The sequence below is a fragment of the Schistocerca cancellata genome, chromosome 5, assembly GCF_023864275.1.
Source record: "Schistocerca cancellata isolate TAMUIC-IGC-003103 chromosome 5, iqSchCanc2.1, whole genome shotgun sequence".
In the NCBI taxonomy this organism is placed as follows: domain Eukaryota; kingdom Metazoa; phylum Arthropoda; class Insecta; order Orthoptera; family Acrididae; genus Schistocerca; species Schistocerca cancellata.
The window spans coordinates 562,331,029-562,355,946 of NC_064630.1; the positions used below are offsets into that span (position 1 = coordinate 562,331,029).

Genomic DNA, 24,918 nt, shown 5'->3' on the forward strand with positions numbered 1-24,918 from the left:
TGTCAGATTTCATCTGCCCCCTTGATGATGGGGACACTTCCCTCCCTGTTGCTCCTGCACAACCTACTTCAGGAGCAACACCCCCCAACCATCGGGGATGTCAGTCCCCACTTCTCAGCCAGAGAAGCATAAGTCTTCTTCGGCTCTTCTTGTCATGAAGGGATCCCTTGGGTCACTCCCTTCCCAGGTTCATAACAGTGGCGAAGCTGACACCCGCCAGCGGCTGAAGCAATCACAGGTAGCTGGTCGTAGGGCTTCACGGTCCTCCTCAGTCCATGAGACTGAATCAGTGAAGCCCTACCAGCCAGACAAACAGAAGGAGCAACGAGAGAAACCTATAAAGAAAAAGAGCCCCAAGAACCAAGGCACTGCAATGACACCCACACCTACAAGCTCTGTGTCTGAGGATGAGGTGGAGATTCTGGCATCCACTGAGGATCCAGATCTCGCTAGGCCCTCAGACACAATGGATGTCAATCACGCAGGTACTCATCTGGTAGCAGCAGGTGAGCCTGAGGCATAGACTGCCTCATTGAGTGTTTCATGCCTTCCCAGTCTCATGATCATGTAATCCTCCAGTGGAATTGTGGCAGTTTTTTCCACCACCTTGCTGAGCTACGCCAACTGTTAAGCTCTACACCTGCTTTCTGCATTGCCGTCCAGGAAACGTGGTTCCTGGCAACACAGTCTCCTGCCCTCCATGGCTATAAGGTATATTACAGGAGCCGTAGTGACTATAATAGAGTGTCGGGTGGAGTTTGCGTCTATGTCCTGAACTCAGTATGTAGTGAACCTGTGTCCCTTAAAACGCCTCTTGAAGCTGTGGCTGTCAGGATAAGAACGACGCAAGAAACAACTGTCGGCAATGTATATCTTCCTCCAGATGGTGCAGTACCCCTGAACGTATTGGCTACACTGATTGATCGACTCCCTAAACCTTTCCTACTTTTGGGAGATTTTAACGTGCATAACCCCTTGTGGGGTGGCGTCATGCTTACTGGCCAAGGTTGGGAGGTCGAAAATTTACTGTCACAACTTGACCTGTACCTCTTAAATACAGGCGCCCCCACACATTTCAGTGTGGCACATGGCACACATTCAGCCATTGATCTCTCGGTTTGCAGTCCTGGCCTCCTGGCCTTCTCCCATCTATCCACTGGAGAGCACATGACAACCTGTGTGTTAGTGACCACTTCCCCATCTTCCTGTAATTCCCCGGCATCATGCCCACGGATGCCTACCCAGATGGCCTTTGAACAAGGCAGACTGGGAAGCCTTCACCTTTGCTGTCACTGTTGAATCTCCCCCACCTGGTGCCATCGATGCTGTCATTGAGCAGGTCATACGACAATTGTTTCTTCGGTGGAAAATGCAATCCCTCTTTCTTTAGGGTGCCCCTGGTGAAAGACAGTCCCTTGGTGGTCTTCGGAAGTCACTGAAGCAATTAAAGAGTGTTGGCAAGCTCTACAGCAACAGAAGCGGCATCCTTGCCCAGAGCCAGCTTATAAAACGATGGAAACAGGATTGTTGGGAGAGGTACGTGTGGACCATTGGGTGTCATACGTCACCTTCTCAAGTCTGGATGAAGATCAAATGTCTTTTTGAGTACCAGACCCCTACAGGTGTCCCTGGCATTAACATCAGTGGCGTGTTATCTACTGACACAAATGCAATTGCCAAGAACTACGTTCGAGCCTCTGCGTCAGAGAACTACCCCAGCCTCTTGCATCCTCAAATGGTGTATGGAAAGGAAAGTTCTCTTGTTCACTACATGCCACAGTGAACCCCATAATGCCCCATAAACAGAGTGGAAGCTCCTCAGCATCCTTGCACATTGTCCCAATGCAGGTCCTGGGCCAGGTCAGATCCACAGTCAGATGATTAAACCTCTCTCGTCCGACTACAAGTGTCATCTCCTCATCATCATCAACCGGATCTGGTGCGATGACGTCTTTCCATTGCAATGGCAGGAGAGCACCATCATTGCAGTGCTCAAACCCAGTCAAAACCCACTTGATGTGGATAGCTACCGGCCCATCAGCTTCACCAACTTCCTTTGTAAGCTGCTGGAACATATGGTGTGTCAGCGGTTGGGTTGGGTTCTGGAGTCATGTGGCCTACTGGCTCCACGTCAGGGTGGCTTCCGCCAGGGTCGCTTTACCACTGATAATCTTGTGTTCCTCAAGTCTGCCATCCAAACAGCCTTTTCCAGATACCAACATCTGGTTGTTGTCTTTTTTGACAAAGCATACAAAATGACCTGGTGACATCATATCCTTGCCACATTGTATGAGTGGGGTCTCCGAGGCCCGCTCCTGATTTTTATCCAAAACTTCCAGTTGCTCCGTACTTTCTGTGTCCAAGTTGGTGCCTCCCATAGTTCCCCCTGTATTCAGGAGAATGTCATTCCACAGGGCTCCATATTGAGTGTCTCTCTCTCTATTTTTAGTGGCTATTAACGGTCTAGCAGCAGCTGTAGGGCCGTTGGTCTCACCTTCTCTGTATACGTAAGGCTTCTGCATTATGTACTGCTACTCCAGTACTGGTGTTGCTGAGCGGCCCCTACAGGGAGCTGTTCACAAGGTGCAATCATGGGCTCTAGCCAACAGCTTCCAGTTTTCAGTCGCAGGACTGCCTGAACTGGAGTCCTTCCTGTTACCACCTCTCCTCGAGATCCAGTCACGTACATCTCCACGGTGTACACTTAGGAAGCAGATTCTTCTGGACCTTTTGCATGACCCTAATGACCCTGTTAACCCTGCAGCCCTCCACTATCCCTTCATCCCCATTCTCGACATCTACCGGGGCCATGAAGTGGTTTACACCAACAGCTTGATGGCTGATGGTCACGTAGGCTTTGCGTATGTTCATGAAGGACATATTGAACAGCACTCCTTGCCAGATGAGGAAGCAGATTCTTCTGGACCTTTTGCGTGACCCTAATGACCCTGTTAACCCTGCAGCTCTCCACTATCCCTTCATCTCCATTCTCAACATCTACCGGGGCCATGAAGTGGTTTACACCAACAGCTTGATGGCTGATGGTCACGTAGGCTTTGCGTATGTTCATGAAGGACATATTGAACAGCACTCCTTGCCAGATGGCTGCAGTGTTTTCACTGCAGAGCTGGCGGCCATATCTCATGCTCTTGAGCACATCCACTCATGCTCTGGCAAGTCATTTCTCCTGTGTACTGACTCCTTGAGCAGCCTACAAGCTATTGACCAGTGCTACCCTCACCATCCTTTAGTAGTGTCCATCTATGCACTGGAATGGTCCCATCATTCAGTGGTTTTTGTGTGGACCCAGGACATGTTGGAATCCCAGGCAATGAACTTGCAGACAGGCTGGCCAAACAGGCTATGCGGAAACCACTTCTGGAGATGGGCATCTCTGAAACCGATCTGCGTTCTGTCGTATGCCGCAGGGGTTTTCAGCTTTGGGAGACGGAATGGCATAACAGTACGCACATCAAACTGTTTCTCATTAAGGAGACTACGAATGTGTGGAAGTCTTCCATGCAGTCCTCTCGCAGGGAGTCATTTGTCCTCCGCCAGCTCCGCATTGGCCATACATGGCTAACGCATTGTCACCTCCTCCATCGCTAGGACGCACCTCGGTGTTGCTGTGGCTCACAAATGATGGTCGTGCACCTCTTGCTGGACTGTCCACTTTTAGCCGCTGCGTGGCGGACTTTCCCAGCACCCTACCTTCGGTGTTGGGTGACAATGCTTCAACAGCAGCTTTAGTTTCATATTTGATTCGTAAGGGTGGGTTTTATCATTTGATATAAGTTTTAGCGCATATCCTTTGTCGCTCTGTGTCCTCCACCCTAGTGCTTTTAGGCTGGAGGTTTTAATGTGTTGCAGAGTGCTAGCTTCTCCTTTTTATTCTCATTGCCAGCCAGTCATGGTAATCTGCTCTCTTGTTTTGATCTCTTCTACATGTTTCTTGCATCTCTCTATGGTTTCCTTGCCCAGTTTTGTCCATTTTAGTTTTTGTTTCCCTTCTGTCAATCTTGTGGTTTTCTCCTTTCTTCCAGCTGTGTTTTGTATGTCTCGATTACTTTACTCCCAGCCTTGTGGAATTATTTTAATCAGAACAAGGGACTGATGACCTAGCAGTTTGGTCTCCCCATCCCCTCTTTTAAACCAACCAACCATCTGTGGCTGCCAGGGTCAAGAGTGGCTCAAAATACAACTCTTCTTCATCATGTTTAACAGGCTGGTAAGGTAGTATTGAAGAAGTGGCTCAACCTCCTATTGTTGCTTTACCCGCACTGTGGAAGTTCAACACTGTGTGATCTTAAGTAATAATCAAGGTGCAGGGAGACAGGTTCTGTGCCATAGATGCTGAGGGGAAAATACAGACTTCATTATTACTGGTTCTAGGCCCCAGAGGTGGCTCCCGAGGTGGCGGCTTGCTATGCTTACATTGAACTCGTAATTGGCTCCTGTGTCTCTTACACCTATAGTATCTGATCGCGACCTCAAAAAGTTACAGACCCTTGTGTTGGACTATCACCCCTTCTGTCCGCCCTGGTTGACATCCAAATATATGGGCCCAAAGTAAGACACCCTTCTGGAAACAGGGTGTAAAACCTAACTGCTGGGCCCAGGGAAGAGGAGGGGATTAGGTCACAAGAGCTCCAATGATGTATGGGACAGTTGTCCATGCAAAAGCTCTGCCAGACTACACCCATTAACTGGGGTGGTGGGTTACATGGTTAAGAAGTGCAAAAGACTATCATCTACTGACACAGTTTGCACCACCTTCCTCATTTGGGTCTTGAATGACAAGACCATATGCTCCACCATGGAGTTGGAGTTGGAGGTGGACGGAAGGGGGAAGGGAGCGGAGGTCAGTGCTGGACACTATTGTGGTGCCAGAAGGCCTGAAACTCTGAGTGAGTGTCCTTTTGTCATTTTCCTCCTCACTGTGTGACATCAATTTTAGCCATTTTATCTGCCTTAGTTTCTTTTAAAATGTGTATGGGCACTGAGCCCCCCACCCCGCGCACACACACACACACACACACACACACACACACACACACACACACACACCTGAAACTCTGACAGTGTAAGCTAGAGACCATTATCAGATACCAGCATGCCTGGCACACCCTGTATTGCAAATATTCGTGAGCTCCTTGATAATTGATCTCACTGTTGTGCTATGTAGGGGAACTTGGACTGGGTATCCACCAATATCAACTATATTTCTACAAAAAACGAGATCCATGAAATCCACATGTACTGTGGTCATTGAGGCCATGTCAATACCATCTGGGTTGGGGCCATGTGGTTCTACAAACAGGCATGACACAGCCCCACTGCACATTCGATATGGGTGCTTATCGCAGACCAGTATACTGGCTGTCAAGCTAATGTTTTGATGTTAGACATCCCCCAGTGAGAAGAATGCACCAAATGGAGGATGTGTTAATGAAATGAAGGCAGAAGTACAACGTGGCACTTATCATCCTTTGTTGTAAGCAACAATACTCCCTGATGCACGTTGAACTGCTGTTTCATAGTGCAATAAGATCAAAAATTGTGATGGGAACCCTTAAGAAGTTGTGCAGCCCATCCTGGTTAAACTGCTGAAACAATGCTTTGCAACACTAGGTCATGGCTTGTGCTTACTGCTACTTCTTTGGTGGTATGGGAAACTTTTGCAGCGTTGTTTCTAAATGATTGTCAGTTGCAAAACAAACTGTTTCTTCACATTAAATTCCACATCGGGACCCATGGGCAACCTGGACAATGCGTGAGCATGAGCATGATGTGTGGTGGACCAAAAATGTATTTCATAAACATAATTGCAGAGAAATGATGTCCAGTTCTGTAGTCTCTGCACCATCTTGCCAGGGAGTTTGGAAACCGATGGTTTATTGTCCATGACCAATGAAATTTAGAGCAATACAAGAAAACATGAAAATTTTGAACATCATACATGATAACCAGCCCCTCTTTCTCTATGTGGGAGTAGTTATTTTGGGTGGATGACGGGGTCTTAGATGTGAAAGCAATTGGTTGTTCTGATCCTTCTGGATTTCTATGGGACAGTATAGTGGCAATCCTATACTCCGATGTGTCAGTTGCCAGTGTTAAGTTTTTCTTTGGATCAAAGATAGCAAGCAAGGGGCAGTGTCTAAACAATGTTTTAGCCACAAAAAAGCCTGCTGACAAGTGTCTGATCAAACAAATTTCACACCTTTCTTACAAAGCTGATTGAGAGGGTGTGAGACCTCCAGTGCATTTGGTATGAATTTGTTGTAATAGTTTACCTTGCCAAGGAACAACTACAGCTCCTGCAAGTTTCGAGGGGTGGGCAACTTATCAATTGCTGTGAAGTGGTCATTGAGTGGTTTAATGACCTCCTCACTTAAGACAAGCCCTAAGTACTTGACACTGGGTGCAAAAACACACACTTTTCCAACTTACATCGCAGACCACTGCCTTTTGTAAATTTTGCGAACATTTGTCCCTAGTGGCACCAGTGACAGTTAAATCATACAGATAAGTTGTACATTTTGGGATATGGCAAACTCTCTGCTTGATAAAATGCTGATAAATTTCTGGGGCTGACACAACACGAAAAGGCAATTTGGTAAAATTGTAGAGGCCAAATGGTACATTAATAATGAGCAACTGCTGCAAACCAGCATCATGGGGCAACAGCAGATAGGCGTCACTCAAATCATTCTTCAAAAAATAGTGTCCACCGGTCAGTCTTGTCAATAACTCTTTGGTGTGAGGAATTGCATAAACTTTCAATTCACTCTGGGTGTTGATTGTGGCTTTAAAATCACTGCACAACTGTATTGCCCCATTGGATTTTTTGATCACCACTAATGGTATTGTATAAGAAGGTGAAATAACCCCTAATTCCTGTGATGATCTGCCTAATTCAGCTTTAACTGCATCTTTCATACCAAAAGGCAAAGAGTGAACTTAGTGAAATTTAGGGGTCTCAGATACATTAAGCTGAATATGAGCTAGAAAATCCCTTGCTTTGCCCAATGTTGACTCAAACAACTGTTGATAGGACTGCAAAAGTGACTCAGGGTCATGAAAGGAAATGGCTTGTGACACTAAATTAATGTGATTAATGGCTTGGAAATTGAAGTCTGTAAAAGTGTTGTGTCCAAAAATATTTGATGCCAAAATAGAATCTTATATTTTGCCACCACAACTAGTTGACTCATGAACAGAATTCATCGGTGACTGTATGAGCCAGTGTTTTGTTAACTGCTTGTAACAGGGAGCTACCCAGCTAATGATATGTTGCTAAATTGATCGAGGCCATAGCCTCACTGTCAAGCTGAAACCCAGCCAAGTGTCCCAAAATAGATAATTGCAGCACAAGCTAATGAGCATGTGGTGGATATAAGAGCTGGGCGGAGATAGCTCATTAATAGACAACTGTTCAACATTGCAAACATTACACTGCGAAGCACAGACAGCAGTGATGTGACTCCTGCGGTTGCACTTGAAACAAACTTTATTTAAATGTGGATATTTCTGCCACTTATGTTGAGTGTGGCAACCGGGGCAAGCCCTGCAATCTAAGGAACTTTCCATTGCCAAGGGTGGATAGCCATTACTGTCTGCTGTACTGGACCAGGAATTGTGATGACCTCTGCGCCTTTTGTGTGAAGGCTGATCCAACAGTGGGTAAAGCTGATTCCTAGTATCTGCCTTATTAAGTTGCTTAACAGACTGGTGGCAAGACTACTTTTTGACAACTAAGAGTACCTGGGGGCATTGGACTCTAGGGAATGAGATCGTTATCTGACAGTGTGCTGTGGGGAGAACTGCAGTTCATTCTGCTACTTGATGCTCATTGACAAAGGTTTCCTGGGCTGCTGCAGACTGCTCACATGGCCATGCTAAATGTACCACATCAACTAGAGAGGTATTAGATGACTCTTAAGGCTTTCATTTAAAACAACTTACCTGGAGCTAATCACATAGTTATACCACAAATAATGAAACCACGTATGATAAGTCACACCAACTACCATCAAACTTACAACAGCCAGAAAAACCTGCTATTCATTCCACATACAACTTGTTAAAGTGCTTTCATCATTGATTTCACTTGAGCTGCACTGCCACAACATGCAATTTAGTCAGCTCTGTACAAAACTCATCAATGTGGGGTCCACGCATAGACGAAGCTTTCATACCAAACTGTAACGAGAGGAACTAGTAGAAACGAAGAGTGCACTCAGTGAACGCTCAACATTGCTCTGTTGAAAGACTCCTCTTGTTGCTTGCCGTTAAACAAATTGTCATTCAATGGTGCACATCAACAACAGGAAAATTTGGGGAACCGTAGAAGAAAGCCAAGACACGAATCCGCAAGATGCGAACTTGGAGATCAAGTTGACAATATACCAATTAATGGTGAACACACACACGCGACCACAGGCAGATTCAAATCATCAAATGGTGAGCGTCGCTCTACCAGGAGGCAATCTCACTGGTGCAACCTTGTGGGCAGCAAAATAAATAGCAAACAACCGGCACATACTAGCAACCAAGGGTCTAGTCTGCGTGAGGCAGCTACAAATACCAATGGCGACAGTTTCAAAGACCAACAGCGACAGTTTAAACCACCACGTCCTCCTTAAGGGGGGGGGGGGGATGAAATACATAAGGAACGAGCAATCTTACCACAAGAAGCCAGGAACTCGATAATACAAATGGCAGAACATCCTGCCTCCAGGCACATCACCTCACCGCCCTTCTGGATGAGTCAGAACTGAAACTGCGATGAGGCCTGGCTTCCCACCTCTTAACAGCTGACTGTATGATACAATCCCGCTCGCGAAAAATGGCCGTCCGCGCGGACCACCTGCCACCAATTGTGCGTACACTAGTACGTCCTCTCTCTCTGAAAGCCGCCAGCGATTGCACACTAAGCACTGTGACCCCCTCTGGCAAGGCGGCAGAGGAAGGAGAGCACGGATTAGCACCTTTTGACACAGTTGCTCTTGTTATGCCATCACTCACTAAAGCTAAGAATACTGCAGCAGCTGCTGCTGCTGCCGCCATAATTCCGTAAACCAGCCATCCGTGATGATGCAGCACGATTGATACATGAGTGACACAGACTTGTCATCACTTTTACACATTACCATGCTGCATTTATTTCCAAATTTCACAGCAACTCCAGGCCCTGTTTCAAATTCAGGTTTAACAACTTGTTCCAGTAGTAAGAGTTTAAAAGTACACTCCTGAAAATTGAAATAAGAACACCGTGAATTCATTGTCCCAGGAAGGGGAAACTTTATTGACACATTCCTGGGGTCAGATACATCACATGATCACACTGACAGAACCACAGGCACATAGACACAGGCAACAGAGCATGCACAATGTCGGCACTAGTACAGTGTATATCCACCTTTCGCAGCAATGCAGGCTGCTATTCTCCCATGGAGACGATCGTAGAGATGCTGGATGTAGTCCTGTGGAATGGCTTGCCATGCCATTTCCACCTGGCGCCTCAGTTGGACCAGCGTTCGTGCTGGACGTGCAGACCGCGTGAGACGACGCTTCATCCAGTCCCAAACATGCGCAATGGGGGACAGATCCGGAGATCTTGCTGGCCAGGGTAGTTGACTTACACCTTCTAGAGCATGTTGGGTGGCACGGGATACATGCGGACGTGCATTGTCCTGTTGTAACAGCAAGTTCCCTTGCCGGTCTAGGAATGGTAGAACAATGGGTTCGATGACGGTTTGGATGTACCGTGCACTATTCAGTGTCCCCTCGACGATCACCAGTGGTGTACGGCCAGTGTAGGAGATCGCTCCCCACACCATGATGCCAGGTGTTGGCCCTGTGTGCCTCGGTCGTATGCAGTCCTGATTGTGGCGCTCACCTGCACGGCGCCAAACACGCATACGACCATCATTGGCACCAAGGCAGAAGCGACTCTCATCGCTGAAGACGACACGTCTCCATTCGTCCCTCCATTCACGCCTGTCGCGACACCACTGGAGGCGGGCTGCACGATGTTGGGGCGTGAGCGGAAGACGGCCTAACGGTGTGTGGGACCGTAGCCCAGCTTCATGGAGACGGTTGCGAATGGTCCTCGCCGATACCCCAGGAGCAACAGTGTCCCTAATTTGCTGGGAAGTGGCGGTGCGGTCCCCTACAGCACTGCGTAGGATCCTACGGTCTTGGCGTGCATCCGTGCGTAGCTGCGGTCCGGTCCCAGGTCGACGGGCACGTGCACCTTCCGCCGACCACTGGCGACAACATCGATGTACTGTGGAGACCTCACGCCCCACGTGTTGAGCAATTCGGCGGTACGTCCACCCGGCCTCCCGCATGCCCACTATACGCCCTCGCTCAAAGTCCGTCAACTGCACATCCGGTTCACGTCCACGCTGTCGCGGCATGCTACCAGTGTTAAAGACTGCGATGGAGCTCCGCATGCCACGGCAAACTGGCTGACACTGACGGCGGCGGTGCACAAATGCTGCGCAGCTAGCGCCATTCGACGGCCAACACCGCGGTTCCTGGTGTGTCCGCTGTGCCGTGCGTGTGATCATTGCTTGTACAGCCCTCTCGCAGTGTCCGGAGCAAGTATGGTGGGTCTGACACACCGGTGTCAATGTGTTCCTTTTTTCCATTTCCAGGAGTGTATAAACTCTGAAACTGTAGAGAAAAAACTGCACACTGTCTGGGCCATGCCAGTTTTCAACAGTGAGAGTTCAAACATCAAAAGAAATCAGCCAACTGAAACCATACAGATGCCAGAAACATCAACAGCACACATAGCATATCAAGAGAGCAAACCCAGAGGGAGATACCTCTAAACAAGCAACCAGCTACATGTGGTAGAATATCAGCAATTATGGCTTCTAAACTAAAATACACACAAGTGCACTGAGTCAGCGGCCACCTTGCTTTGTCACCTCGGACACCAGAGGCTCTTTCCAATAAACAGGTGCCCTGCCGTGTTGGTAGCCACTGAAACCAGTTCGCTAGCTGCCAGCATCATTGGTTCCGCGTCCTTCACTGTCATGGCATTATTGGCAGACATGGATTCCAAATCAAGAATTTCACCTACTGTGCTTAGCACTACGCGTAGAAAATATTCATTAAATTCATATGGACTACAAGAATTAGAACAAGATCTGAGCTTTTGCCTGTTTTTGTTAACCAGATCTCATGCTCCCTTGCAATGATTGTGTCTGTCTTAAATAAATTTGGCATCGCTCTCCTTCTGTGCCTCCTGTTCTTCTTTTTTGCACATCCTTTTTATCTGTAAATAATTACAGTATTGTCTATGTTTAATGCCAATATCTTTAGCTGCTTTGACTTTAATAGTTATACTACGTATTTTATTTAACTTATCTAGGGGTATACTACTTGCTTACTTTGATTGTTTTCTGTGTGTATTTTGATTTGACAGTTCAATATCTCTTGGATCTTAGTGGAAAATTTTCAGCAAATTTCACTTTTAAGATTTGGAACATGGTACTGAATGTATCATTTGGTGCCAATTCTTCAGACATTTGGTGCCAATCTGTAGAAGACACTGTACTTTTTAAATCACGTCTTTGTAGTAATCCAATTTCTGGACCAATTTGAATGACAGCTGGGAATTTGTTGTGTACTTACTGCAGATTGCATTCCAGACCTTCATATTGTAATGCTCAGAATAATGTGGAGATTTTCCAAAGGTTTTTTGGTGGTATCTTCTGTCACGATAAGTCATCAAGTTAGTTGATGCAACAAAGGATGTTTCCTGTTAGCTGCTTCAAAATCACTGGAATAAAGTAGGGGCACTTGGCATTCCAAAAACTAATCGCAAGGAGATATATCACATGAGGATATATCCACAACCAACACCTGTTGGGACTCTTCGTCCAGCAGAAGTTGTAGGTATATGTCAGCCAATAAATGTTGGAAAAATATTTTCCACATGTCAATTGCGCTATTAAGCTCATCTGTCCATGGTATGGGTTAAGAGTCGATTTGTGACTTAGCATTGATCATCATTTTAAAATCAGTGCATAGGTGTAATTTGCCTTTCAGTTCCTTTGTGATAACCAAGGATGTTGCCCATTGGTTGGAGGAAATGAGTTTGATTACACTTATCTCTGTCAAGTTATATAACGTCCTTAACTTGGTCACGGAGTGCTATTGGCACTGGATGTGCTCAGTGGCATTGAGGCTGCACCGAAGGCTTCAATGTGACAGGTGTTGCAATTTTTTTTTTGTTTTGTTTGCCAAGACTGGCAAAAAAAGTCCTTAAATTCATTGCACATTGCATCCAGGCCCTGAAAAGCCACTTGTTGAAATACTAAATTTACCACCTCGGTGATAGTAAAACCAAAAGCATTGGATGCATCGAAACTAAAGAGATTTTCTACTGTACTGCTGTTCACTACAAGGAAGGTTAGCTGCTGTACCACATTTTTGTATTTAGTTTCTGCAGTGAATTGTCCATTGATGGTGTCCTACCGCATTGATTGAAAGTGAGTTAAACAGTTTGTCAGGCACTGCTGAGTGCATCATATTAATGTCCATCTTTGTTCCCTTCATTGCCATGAGCAAGATGTGGTAGATTTACACACTGCTGAGATGTTGATATGTGCCCAGCCTTGCTACATTTATTACAGACTGACCATTGACGGGACAATCTTCCTGTGAACACTTTTTGAAACACGCAGGCCAGAGAGGAAGCGGGTGCCATGTGGGCTGTTTTCCTGTAGCACTGGTTGCCACTTTAGGGATTGTTTGTGATACTGCCTTACTGTTGCAATGTCAGCCACACCAGAGGCATGACAATAACCACCTGCTATGTGATGTGTTAACTGCAGCAATATCTGTCCAATTTTCAAGTGCTGCTTCCTTGCTGCTCATGATACCTTGAAAGCTTGTGCCCAAGATAAGACATGTTCTAGTGATGTATATCAAATTGTAGGGCCTGTTGTTGCACCTCTTTGTTGGGAGCTGATTGGATAATTACATCTCTCACCATTGCATTTGCATATGCTTCACCATGCTTAGTTCTGATAAATTTTCATTGCCTGCAAAGTCCTTGTAGTTCTGCAACCTAAGCTCTGTAGGATTGATTTGGGAATTTTTTGAACTAGTAGAACTCAACACGAGATACTATGACATATACATGCATACGATGATATGCAAACTATAGTTTCAATGGTTTAGTCGAGGTGGCCACACTACTTTTGCAGCTTAATCCATTTCAAAACTAAAGCTTTAATTGTATCATTGTTAGTTGCCTGAAACACTGATATGCTGCCTCAGACACTTCTCATAGAATTCACATTCCTCAGTTGCCTCATTGTAGGATGGGAACAGAGGTGGATGTAGCACCAGTGGGGCCTGTGGCCTGTTTACATGCCCCAACAATGCCTTTTGTAGCATAAAGTTGTTTTCTTCTTGAATGTGCTCAAGGTGAGGCTTATTGTCCATTTGGCACTGCAGAATTGTTTGCAGCACTGCTTCTTTGGAAGTGACGTGTCTTCCATGATCATAGCACCAATGGCACTGTTTGTATAAATGGGGTAAACACTCTTCATGTTACTTGTTTGCAGAATGTATGTTCACTGTTTGCGGCACTGTTTGTAGAACAGAAGTTTGTGTTACACACAGTGAGGTCAACCAAATCATTGCAGATTGTTTAGTGATTGCTACACAATAATGAGATGGCATGCAACAGTTAACACTTTTTTTATTGACAAACTGCAAGACTTACACAGGTGATTGATATACACAAAGTCCAAGTAGTAGTGATCCAAGAACAAAGTCCAGTGGTAAACCTTTGAGCGTAAGTACTGTGATGAGTCATATCAGGGTTGACAATCAAGAGTGATTTGTGGAAGCAGGATCGGTGGCACATATAGTCACCCGAGGTTCTAAGGGTTGAAACAGCATGCGCAGCAAGTGTCATAAGCTTGCAACAGCAGCAACTTTGCTGCACTAAGCAGTGTATTGCTTGGTCAGCAGGTAGTGAGTCCCTGTAGCCAGCGCATGGTGCCAGTGCGTCATGGAAGAAGAGCCTTGTGTGGAGCAGCAGTCGACCTCTGAGGAGCTGGGGGGCTTAACATCTCCTGTGGAACAAATGTGGTGATAATGTGGCAGTGGCTGTAACTAAGCTTGTGTTGTTTCAGTGGTGACATTTCCTTTCCTACTGAAATATGCTTGGTCCTGGGGGAACTGAGTATCCTCCAAAATAAAAAAAATCTTATCAAATATTCTTAAGCCATACATTATTGTCCATTATTTTAAGTCAAAATCAACACCAATTTTTGAAGCTATTATTTAATCCCTTCATTTCCATTTTTTCAACTGTAGAACTGTTGTGGCTTGGGAAAGTGTTTTGTAAGAAGTTAGTTACAGTTTTAGTTTTGAGGACACCTCTTTGGTTGTGGCCAGTTTAGTTTTTTGTTTCACTACCATCGAATTTTTCTGCCTCCCATGTTGTTGTTCACTTCCTGCCAATCTGTACTTATGCCTTTTGTAGAGTTTATGTCCACAGCATGTTTACATCTGTATTTTGTTCGTTTTCAATGCTAAATTTTGTTTCACTAACACCCTTGTTGCTTACACTTGAGGTGCACAATGATGCAGCAATATTTGGATCTTCCTCAACATTATTTCTTGTTGAAAAATTATCACCTGATAGTTTCACAGGTCTTTAACCACTGTTTTGATTAGTGATACTGGCAGGTGCTACTTCTCTTAAGTGCTTCAGTCTTGCATTTGGATTTTTGCCTCAGATTAGTGATGCCTACCCGTTCAATTTTGATCATAATATGTTACATTTCTGGCCGAGTAAAATAGTTATGTGAAAGGAACGAGCTTATAATACATTACTGAAGCCAAACGTCAAGGAAGAGATGGTAATATTAATGTAGTTTACTAAATAAATATTTTTAAAATGAAAATTTTTAATGCCTGGACTGCAATTTTCCTATTACATTACTATAACTAATTTCAGTCGCTGTCTATAAGGGGCGTTCAAAAAGAAATGAGCCAGAGGCATAATTACAGAAACCAGTAACTGTATGTTAGAAGTATTGACTCCGGCTCTTGAGACACTTGTCCCACTGTTACACAAGGCAGTGAATGGCTGTCTCATAAAGTTCCCGCGGCTGCAACGTTAATCAGTTCTGCACGTACAGCTGGATGTCATCGTACGAGGTGAATCATTTGCGCTTCAGAACCTTTTTAAGGGGACCAAGATGGCCCCCTTTTGATTCATTTCCAGCAGCATGAGACAACAGTAAATGCCCAGTGTTACTTGCATACCTTGACTGCTCTTCACCAAGCACTCAAATCAGAATGATTAGGCAGTCTCACCCATGGGGTCATTCTGCTCCATGACAATGCAAAACCTCATGTGGCCAACACAGTCACGACACTCCTGCAAAAATTCAAATGGCAGGGTCTCGGCCACCCTCCATACAGTCCGGACTTCTCTCCCTGTAATTACACCATTTGTCGTCCCCTTAAAAAATATGAGTTGGAACGGCTAACATGGCTTTGCAGTGCGTATTCACCACTTTGTTACATTTTGAACAATCTGAAGATGGCTGTAGATAGCTACTAAATCTAGTTATAATACCTTAATTGTAATAGGAAAATTGAGGTCTAGGCATTAAAAGTTATTTACTTTAAATTTTTTAATTTCATAAAATACTTTTTAATATATTACTTGAAATGTTAACAACCCTATCAAAATTTTTACTTTTAGTACTGTGTTGGATTGGTGTGACATGTTCTTCAAATTTAAGAATGAAACTGAAAGTGACTGTCAAACTATAATATGCAAATTTGTACTTAATCAGGAAGTATTAAAAAATAAATACGTAATGGAACATGTCGGCAGCCTCCTCGGGCAATCAACACCTGAACGCACCAAGTTGCATATTGCACATGCAAATGTCCAATCTCTGCCAGCTCACTTCAACGAGTTCAAATATATATTTCAAACTAATGATATACACGTAATACTTTTGTCAGAGACTTGGCTCAAACCAAGTATTCCTACAACTTCCGTAAACCTAGATGGCTATATCTTTCTGAGGCACGACAGATGCAACAGACGAGGGGGTGGAGTAGGGGCGTACATACACTCTGATTTGTCACCTACTGTACTACATACATCCGACAACAATGTAGATAAACAAGGGGAATACAGGGTTATTAAAAATGATTGAAGCGATTTCACAGCTCTACAATAACTTTATTATTTGAGATATTTTCACAATGCTTTGCACACACATACAAAAACTCAAAAAGTTTTTTTTAGGCATTCACAAATGTTCGATATGTGCCCCTTTAGTGATTCGGCAGACATCAAGCCGATAATCAAGATCCTCCGACACTCGGCACAGCATGTCCCCATCAATGAGTTCGAAAGCATCATTGATGCGAGCTCGCAGTTCTGGCACGTTTCTTAGTAGAGGAGGTTTAAACACTGAATCTTTCACATAACCCCACAGAAAGAAATCGCATGGGGTTAAGTCGGGAGAGCGTGGAGGCCATGACATGAGTTGCTGATCATGATCTCCACCACGACCGATCCATCGGTTTTCCAATCTCCTGTTTAAGAAATGCCGAACATCATGATGAAGTGCGGTGGAGCACCATCCTGTTGAAAGATGAAGTCGGCGCTGTCGGTCTCCAGTTGTGGCATGAGCCAATTTTCCAGCATGTCCAGATACACGTGTCCTGTAACGTTTTTTTCGCAGAAGAAAAAGGGGCCGTAAACTTTAAACCGTGAGATTGCACAAAACACGTTAACTTTTGGTGAATTGCGAATTTGCTGCACGAATGCGTGAGGATTTTCTACCGCCCAGATTCGCACATTGTGTCTGTTCACTTCACCATTAAGAAAAAATGTTGCTTCATCACTGAAAACAAGTTTCGCACTGAATGCATCCTCTTCCATGAGCTGTTGCAACCGCGCCGAAAATTCAAAGCGTTTGACTTTGTCATCGGGTGTCAGGGCTTGTAGCAATTGTAAACGGTAAGGCTTCTGCTTTAGCCTTTTCCGTAAGATTTTCCAAACCGTCGGCTGTGGTACGTTTAGCTCCCTGCTTGCTTTATTCGTCGACTTCCGCGGGCTATGCGTGAAACTTGCCCGCATGCGTTCAACCATTTCTTCGCTCACTGCAGGCCGACCCGTTGATTTCCCCTTACAGAGGCATCCAGAACCTTTAAACTGCGCATACCATCGCTGAATGGAGTTAGCAGTTGGTGGATCTTTGTTGAACTTCGTCCTGAAGTGTCGTTGCACTGTTATGACTGACTGATGTGAGTGCATTTCAAGGACGACATACGCTTTCTCGGCTCCTGTCGCCATTTTGTCTCACTGCGCTCTCGGGCGCTCTGGCGGCAGAAACCTGAAGTGCGGCTTCAGCTGAACAAAACTTTATGAGTTTTTCTACGTATCTGTAGTGTGTCGTGACCATATGTCAATGAATGGAGCTACAGTGAATTTATGAAATCGCTTCAATCATTTGTAGTAGCCCTGTATATGTTCGTAGAGATCAAATCCCATAACAGAAAGTGCTTAATATGTGTCCTTTACAAACCTCCTAAAGTAGGTGGGTTTGCCTGCTTCGAAACTGCCCTCTCTAGTCTCAAATCGTCATATGAACATGTAGTTATAGCAGGTGACACTAACATTAATTTTCTCCGCAGTAGTCCTTTCTCTGGGAAATTTAAGAGGATGCTTTCTTCCTCAAATATGATGCTACTTCAGCTGGCACCTACTCATCACACGACTACCACTCACACTTTCATAGATATATTCACAACGAAATCTCCAAACAGAATAATGTACACCTCTCAAATATCTGCATCTGGCCTGTCTGCCCATGACATCATTTTCATGATGTATTCACTAGAATGTCCTAGAAAGAAACAAAAACTGTCTACATACCGAGACTTCAAATGCATAAATTTGCCTGAACTTGAAACTGAGGCACAAGAAATAGTTTGGGGGATGACCTCTACTCCCCTCATGGACCTTAACAACAAATTCCAGGATTTCACTAACAAAATTACTCAACTATATGACAAATGTGCTCCAATAAAGACCAGAAAATTAAAAAGGAAACCTGCACCTTAGCTGACTGATGAACTAAAACAGCTCATGAATCTCAGAGACGCTGCACATTGAGCATACAAGATACACACTACACCTGAAAATCATACTGTATACAAGAAGAAACGAAACATAGTCAGTCAAGCGGTGAGAAACGCTAAGCTCAGGTATGCCCATACATTAGCTGACAATAGATGTAGACCAGCTATCCTGTGGAAAAATCTCCGTAGTCTCGGTTTAGGCAAAATAAAAGTTGCAGAAAATCCCATGGTCCCAGCTGAAGAACTAAACCGATTCTTCACATTACCTACAACCACAATTGAACTGCCAAAAAAAATCATTGATTACTTCATGGGGATGAATGGCTGTAGCAAAGAAAAATTCTATCTGCAGCACGTCACTTGCATTACTGTCAAGAAAGCCATAATGCGGATTATATCAGCATCTACTGGACATGATGGCATCACTATCCAGATGGTAAAACTTTGTATTGATCAACTACTGCCCTCTATAACAGACATTTTTAACGATTCATTAATTGCAAGTGTTTTCCCTGAGGCCTGGAAACTGGGACAAATTAAGCCATTGCCTATAAAGGACATCGCCACAGCACCCTCTGACTACCGCCCCATCTGCCTTCTTCCTGCACTATCAAAGGCCTTGGAATATATAGTCCATGACCAGCTCACCATCTACCTAACTACTAACAACCTACTAGACGAATACCAATCAGGTTTCCGTAAACATCGAAGCACAACATCCGCACTGATAAAGGTGACAGATGACCTGAAACTTGCCATGGACAGAAAAGAAGCGACACTATCATTTGCTTTTTAGATTTCAGCAAAGCACTTGATACTGTCGACTTCGACATCTTACTAGCCAAACTTAGTGGTCTAAATTTCTCACCAAGTGCAGTGCAATGGTTTCGGTCATACATGACGTGCTGTCAGCAACGCGTCCTGTCCGGGAATATAAAATCACAATGGCGGCAGGTAGTGTCAGGAGTTCTCCAAGGCTCAGTATTAGGTCCTATACTCTTCTCTCTGTATGTCAATGATGTGTCATCAGTTCTGACCTATTGCAAATATCATATGTATCTTGATGACCTTCAGTTGTATCTAAGTGCGAAACCAAGCAATCTTAAGAAAGCTATTGAAAATTTCAATACTGACCTCGATGCACTATAAAAATGGGCAGAGGACATAGGACTAAAAATATACCCATCTAAAACCCAAGCGGTACTTGTTGGTCACTCTAAGCTCATTAACCCAAAACATCGGGAATCCGTACCATCTCTTATCCTAAATGGAACAAATATTAGCTTCTCTCCCTCAGCAAAGAGTTTGGGAGTAATAATAGATGAAAATCTAAATTGGACAGAGCACATAACTGCAGTGTGCAAAAAAGCATCAGCATCCCTTTATGTCCTACAAAAATATAAAAAACTCTTCCCTTTCGATCTGCAAAAGAAATTAGTACAAATGCTTATACTCCCAACCATTGACTACAGCGATATTATCATACAAGGCCTCTCTCAGGGAACTGGTCATGAATGCCTGCGTCCGATATATCTGTGACGTTCGACTTTTTGATCACATTTCACCAGCATATGCAAAATTGTCCTGGCTGCGTGCAGACAAATGCAGAGATTTCCATACACTCTGTCTCATCTACTGCCTTATAAATGTACACTGTCCCTCATATCTCTCCTCGTCCTTAACACTTATGTTGGAACAACATGACAGAAACACACGTTCCCATCACAATAAAATCCTCTCTGTTCCACTGTATCGCTCAGTCACCTTCTCCAAGTCCTTTACAGTAGTGGGAACCCGACTCTGGAATAACCTCCCTCATTATGTTAGAGAACTTAAAAACATGTTCAGCTTCAAAAAACAGTTAATGAATTATCTACTTAAGCAACAGTAATGCCTTCACCTCATTACTTCCCTCTTTCCCCCTCCTTAAATCTCCCTTCCCAAAAACTCGCTATACTAGTAAACATCTACTTTACACACCAAGATATTAATGTACATCTGCACAAATCTTCATTACTATTGCCAATTTTTCTCATGTTTATCATTATTATTTGATTTTTTTACTGTTATTATTATTGCTTTTATCATAATTTGTATGTATAGCACCTGTCGTAAAAATACTGCTAGCATTTACTTTATTAGGTCTTAGTCATTACACTTTATTCATATTGTAACTAGAGTAATCTAATTTTCTTATTTAAACTATTGTCATGATGTAACTCTGATGTGTGAAATGCTGCATGTGCGGAACACTGGTCCGATGTAAGAGAGGGCCTGATGGCCCTAATCTGATCAGGTTAAATAAATAAATAAGGGGTCAAGGAATAAACTCCATGGTACTAGAGGGAACTTCAGAGGGTAAAAACTGTAGTGAAGCTCAGAGAGTGGGATACTTCCAGCAAATAATTGACAACATAGGGTGCAAGTACTACTCTGAAATGAAGAGGTCGGCACAGGAGAGGAATTCATGGCAGGCTGCATCAAATTGGTCAGAAGAATGCTGGAAAAAAAAAGTCACGCAGTTTGATTTGTAGTAATGTACATCTTATTTTTGTACTAAGAAATTATGAACAATTTTACTTACTTCCTTCTTATTATGCTCCATGTTCCACCTTCTGGTTATGAATTTCCATATACTCACAGCATACACACTGTAGATTAATCTCTGGAACAATGAAGAAATAATTGTCTCACTGTGTCATATATATGGAACTCACATTTTGCAGCTTTTCTCCTGGAGGGCTAAGGAAGAGGTTATTGTGCCTATTGAGAACAACAGAAAGGTGTGGCATTGTTTCACAGTGTTGTTGGTCACTAACTGCCACAAGCTTCTTACAGAGTGTCGGAGAATGGAATTGTTACTCTAGAGTTATGTGCAACTTGTTTAATGATCAGTTGTCTAAATTTTGTGAGACAGGTGCATGGAATAGAACTCAGCATCGAAGCAAATTTTATTCCATTTTCAGGAAATCTATATGGACGTTATCTTGTGTAGTCCAGTAAATTCAGTTGCTGTAATTTCAGTTCTTAAATATATTTGATGTTCAAGGGCACTCGCATCTAAAATAATCTGGCCTTCAAACATAAGCTGGGGATAAATTTTTTAGGCTTCAACATAATTTTATTTTAAACTTGATTATTGTACACAGTTCCTGCTTTGAAATGAGTAGTTTGTTGTCATCTCTTCATTGGTATTTACTTATGCACATTTGTAAGGATACTTCTAGTTATCATGCAACAAATAAGTTTCCACTTCTTCTTTTAAGAGTCCCATGATTTAATTTGACTTGTTCTGTTCAGTTCTTCACATACAGACACTCCATTTCTTTGCAGTTACTAACTAATTGTGTACAGATGTTATTTTATAGTGTCTAAAAACATTAGCTCATAATGAAAGTTAGGAGTGTGTATTATTTTGTTGCAGGTACTGTGACCACTTCATAACACCTGAGATTAACAGCTCTGTCACCACTTTGCTTCAAGATGTAGTTAAATTTCATGATCGCCAATTTGAAAGGGATCCTGTAAAGGCTAATGCTAGACGCAGGCATGTCTCCGGTCTCCGTGAGGTTCTCAAGTACCTGAATCTTAAAAGGTTGAAGCTGATCATAATAGCACCAGATATGGAACTCATTGAGGGCAAAGGTGAGATGCTGGCAACAGCTAAGCAAATAGCAATTGAGATGTTTGTTTATTTAGTAGATTACCCAGCATCATCTGTATACTCATTTATCCCCCCGGTCTCCTGTCAGTGCCCATTTACAAAATGTTTGTGTTTGTATGAATATGAATAGAGGATGGAATAATTTTTCAGTACATAAAGATACAGGAAAACGATTTCTTGTATGTTTAGTTCCTTTTAGATCATTCTGCAAGGTCCTGTTTCTTTCTAAACATTGTCCTAAGTTTCTACAGAGTTTTATTCATTTTGTTTAACTGAACTAGTACTTGAACATCATAAGGACTGTCATCATTCAGTCTAGTGACCTCAAACACATTGACACTAATATCGTTCAATTTTTTCTACTTTTATGTTTCGTCCCTGTCCCCCACTCACATCTAACTCTGGGATACTAGGGGTGTCTAATCCTTACAGTATTTTGTCCAGACAATAAATCCTGTGTGTGCAAAGTTTGATTGTAAAAAGCAAGTTATGGTTAAGATCTTTTGTCCATTCTAACCAAACACCATTTATGAAGTTCTGTGTTTACTGACAATATTACTTTGAGCAAAACACAGGAGTATATATTTTGTTAAAAAAGTCATAAAGGTACTATTAATAGCAGTAACTACGAAAGTGAATTGCCATAAGGAATGCATTGTCGTAGTCAGAGCTAACGCTTTTTTGATACAGTACTTACAACAGTCCATTGTACTAACCACTATGCCACCTCACTCAGTGAAATTCTGCAGAAGATGAAGAATGTGGACACTGACAGTAGGTGTAGGACTTTTTATTAGGGAGGACACAGCATGTTATCTTGGATGGAGAGTTGTCGTCAGATGAAGAAGTAACTTTAGGTGTGTCTGAGGGGAGTGTGTTGGTACCCTTGCTGTTCATGTTGTATATTAATAACCTTGCAGACAATATTCATAGTAAAAACAGGCTTTTTGCAGATAATGTATTTATCTATAATGAAGTACTGTCTGAGAGAAGCTGCATACATATTCAGTCAGATCTTAATAAGATCTCAATATGGTGCAGAGATTGGCAACCTGCTCTAAATGTTCAGAAATGTAAAATTGTGTACTTCATTAAAATTAAAAAATATAGTATCTGAAGACTATAATATCAGTGTCACTATTGAAATCGGCCAGCTCATACAAATACCTGAGTGTAACACTTTGTAGGGATGTGAAATGCTGTGATCACACAGATTCAGTTGTAGGTAAAGCATGTGGTAGACTGATTTATTGGTAGAATACTCAGAAAGTGCAATCAGTCTACCAAAGAGATTCCTTACAAATCACTCATGCAACCCATCCTTAGGACTAATAGGGGATATTGATTGTATACAGAGAAGGGTAGCATGAATGGTCAAAGGTTTGTTTAATTGAGGGGAGAGTCTCACAGAGATATTGAAGGAACTGAAATGGTAGACTCTTGAAGACAGATGTAAACTATCCTGAGAAAGTCTATTAACAAAGTTTCAAGAACAGGCTTTAAATGATTGCTCTGGGGATTTACTACAACACCCTACATATCACTCACACAGGAATTGTGAGGATAAGATTAGAAGATTACAATAAGTACTGCATGCACAGAAGCATTCAAACTATCATTCTTCCAGCACTCCATACGTGAATAGAACAGGAGGAAACCCCAATAACTGGTACAATGGACGTATGCTCTGCCATGCACCTCACAGTGGTTTGTAGAGTATAGATGTACAAAGGAAGAGAGAGCTAAAAAGAAACTGGCAAAGAAATTATTTGGCACTGTATGCAATGCAATGAGTTGCATGTATTGATGATGTTGATGAAGGTGTAGAAGTATGTATTAGCATTTTTTCATTCAGAATTTTTTGCAAGACTCCAACCAAAATTCTTACATTAAAAATTGATGTTCATGTTTCTTCAGTATTTGACACATCAACAGTAAATGTTTTTTGTTATACTGCAACAAATTTCCCCATACCTCCTGTCAGTTACAATTTTGAATAATATGTACTTCATCTTGTTTATCATCTGACAATGTCTTGCAAAGGCCTCTCATTTGCTAACATAAATTCTAACGTAATAAATGTAAATAAGAAGGTAATTGTGATGTTCTTTCTCCCACCAGTTTGTTGTTACTTGCTTTGTAGAGTTGTTTTATTTACTTTGTGGATCTCTCATATACATTTTTAAGATGACTGCTTTCCTGCTACACTGAAAATTTAATATGCAAGTGCAAGAACACTGTTTCATTGCATGATGGAGATAATGTGATATCATTTAAATATTGTGTGTCTTATATTGGTACATATTATAAAATATTGTAAGTTGAGCGTCAAAATGTTCTGTAGAATAATTTAGTATGTGTGGCACTTTCAAATAATTGTGTCATAAAAGTATTCATAAATTGGAAGACTATGCTATCTGTGTATTTGTTGTGGACAGTTCAACATCAGATTGCCATGATGCGGTGACTTTCATGCTCAACAAAAAAGAAGCTGAACTATACATGCCACCATGTTAGATGGGTATCTGAAGAGCACAAACTAACACACAGCTCTTCAAGAGGAGCAGCAGCCCTCTGGCAAAGTCACTTATGCAAGTGGATTTCCCATTTTGTTACCCATATTTTGGTTAGAATGATTTCCAGATTGTCTCTGCTCCACTTATATACTTTCCTTACTGTGTAATGTGCCTGCCATGCAAACAGGTGATATTCAGTTTTGAGGAGGGCAGGGATCATAATGTTTCTGCTCCTCTGCGTGCTTACATTCTTGGTGGCACTAGAAGGTGCCATATAGGTTATGTAATGATTAGACAGGGATTTTTTAACATGCAACACAGTTCCAGGAGAAGATGTGCTCACTGACCATAATTCATCAGCTTTAAAACACATATTACAAATGAAGAAATTGCAGACAGTTAGGTTATTGAGGTGAAAAAGCACTTGATAGTTTTACAGGGAGCATTAGAAGAAAAAAAGGAGAAGTATCCAACAGAAGATGAATGGGCCACCTCAACAGATCAAATAGTGAAATGCAACAAAGGAATTCTAGTAACAAAAACTGGTGGAAATCTCTGGATAACACCTGAGATATTAAA

General features: G+C 42.8%; 1 protein-coding gene across 2 annotated transcripts in view; it reads left to right on the forward strand.

Annotated features, from left to right (window-relative positions):
- LOC126187453 (uro-adherence factor A) overlaps positions 1–24,918 on the forward strand; it is a 126,724-nt gene that overhangs the window by 77,978 nt on the left and 23,828 nt on the right. For both annotated transcript variants that reach the window (XM_049928543.1, XM_049928544.1), the window contains exon 4: positions 21,584–21,804. In XM_049928543.1, the coding sequence (XP_049784500.1) occupies positions 21,584–21,804 (221 nt within the window). The remainder of the gene's footprint in view (positions 1–21,583; positions 21,805–24,918) is intronic.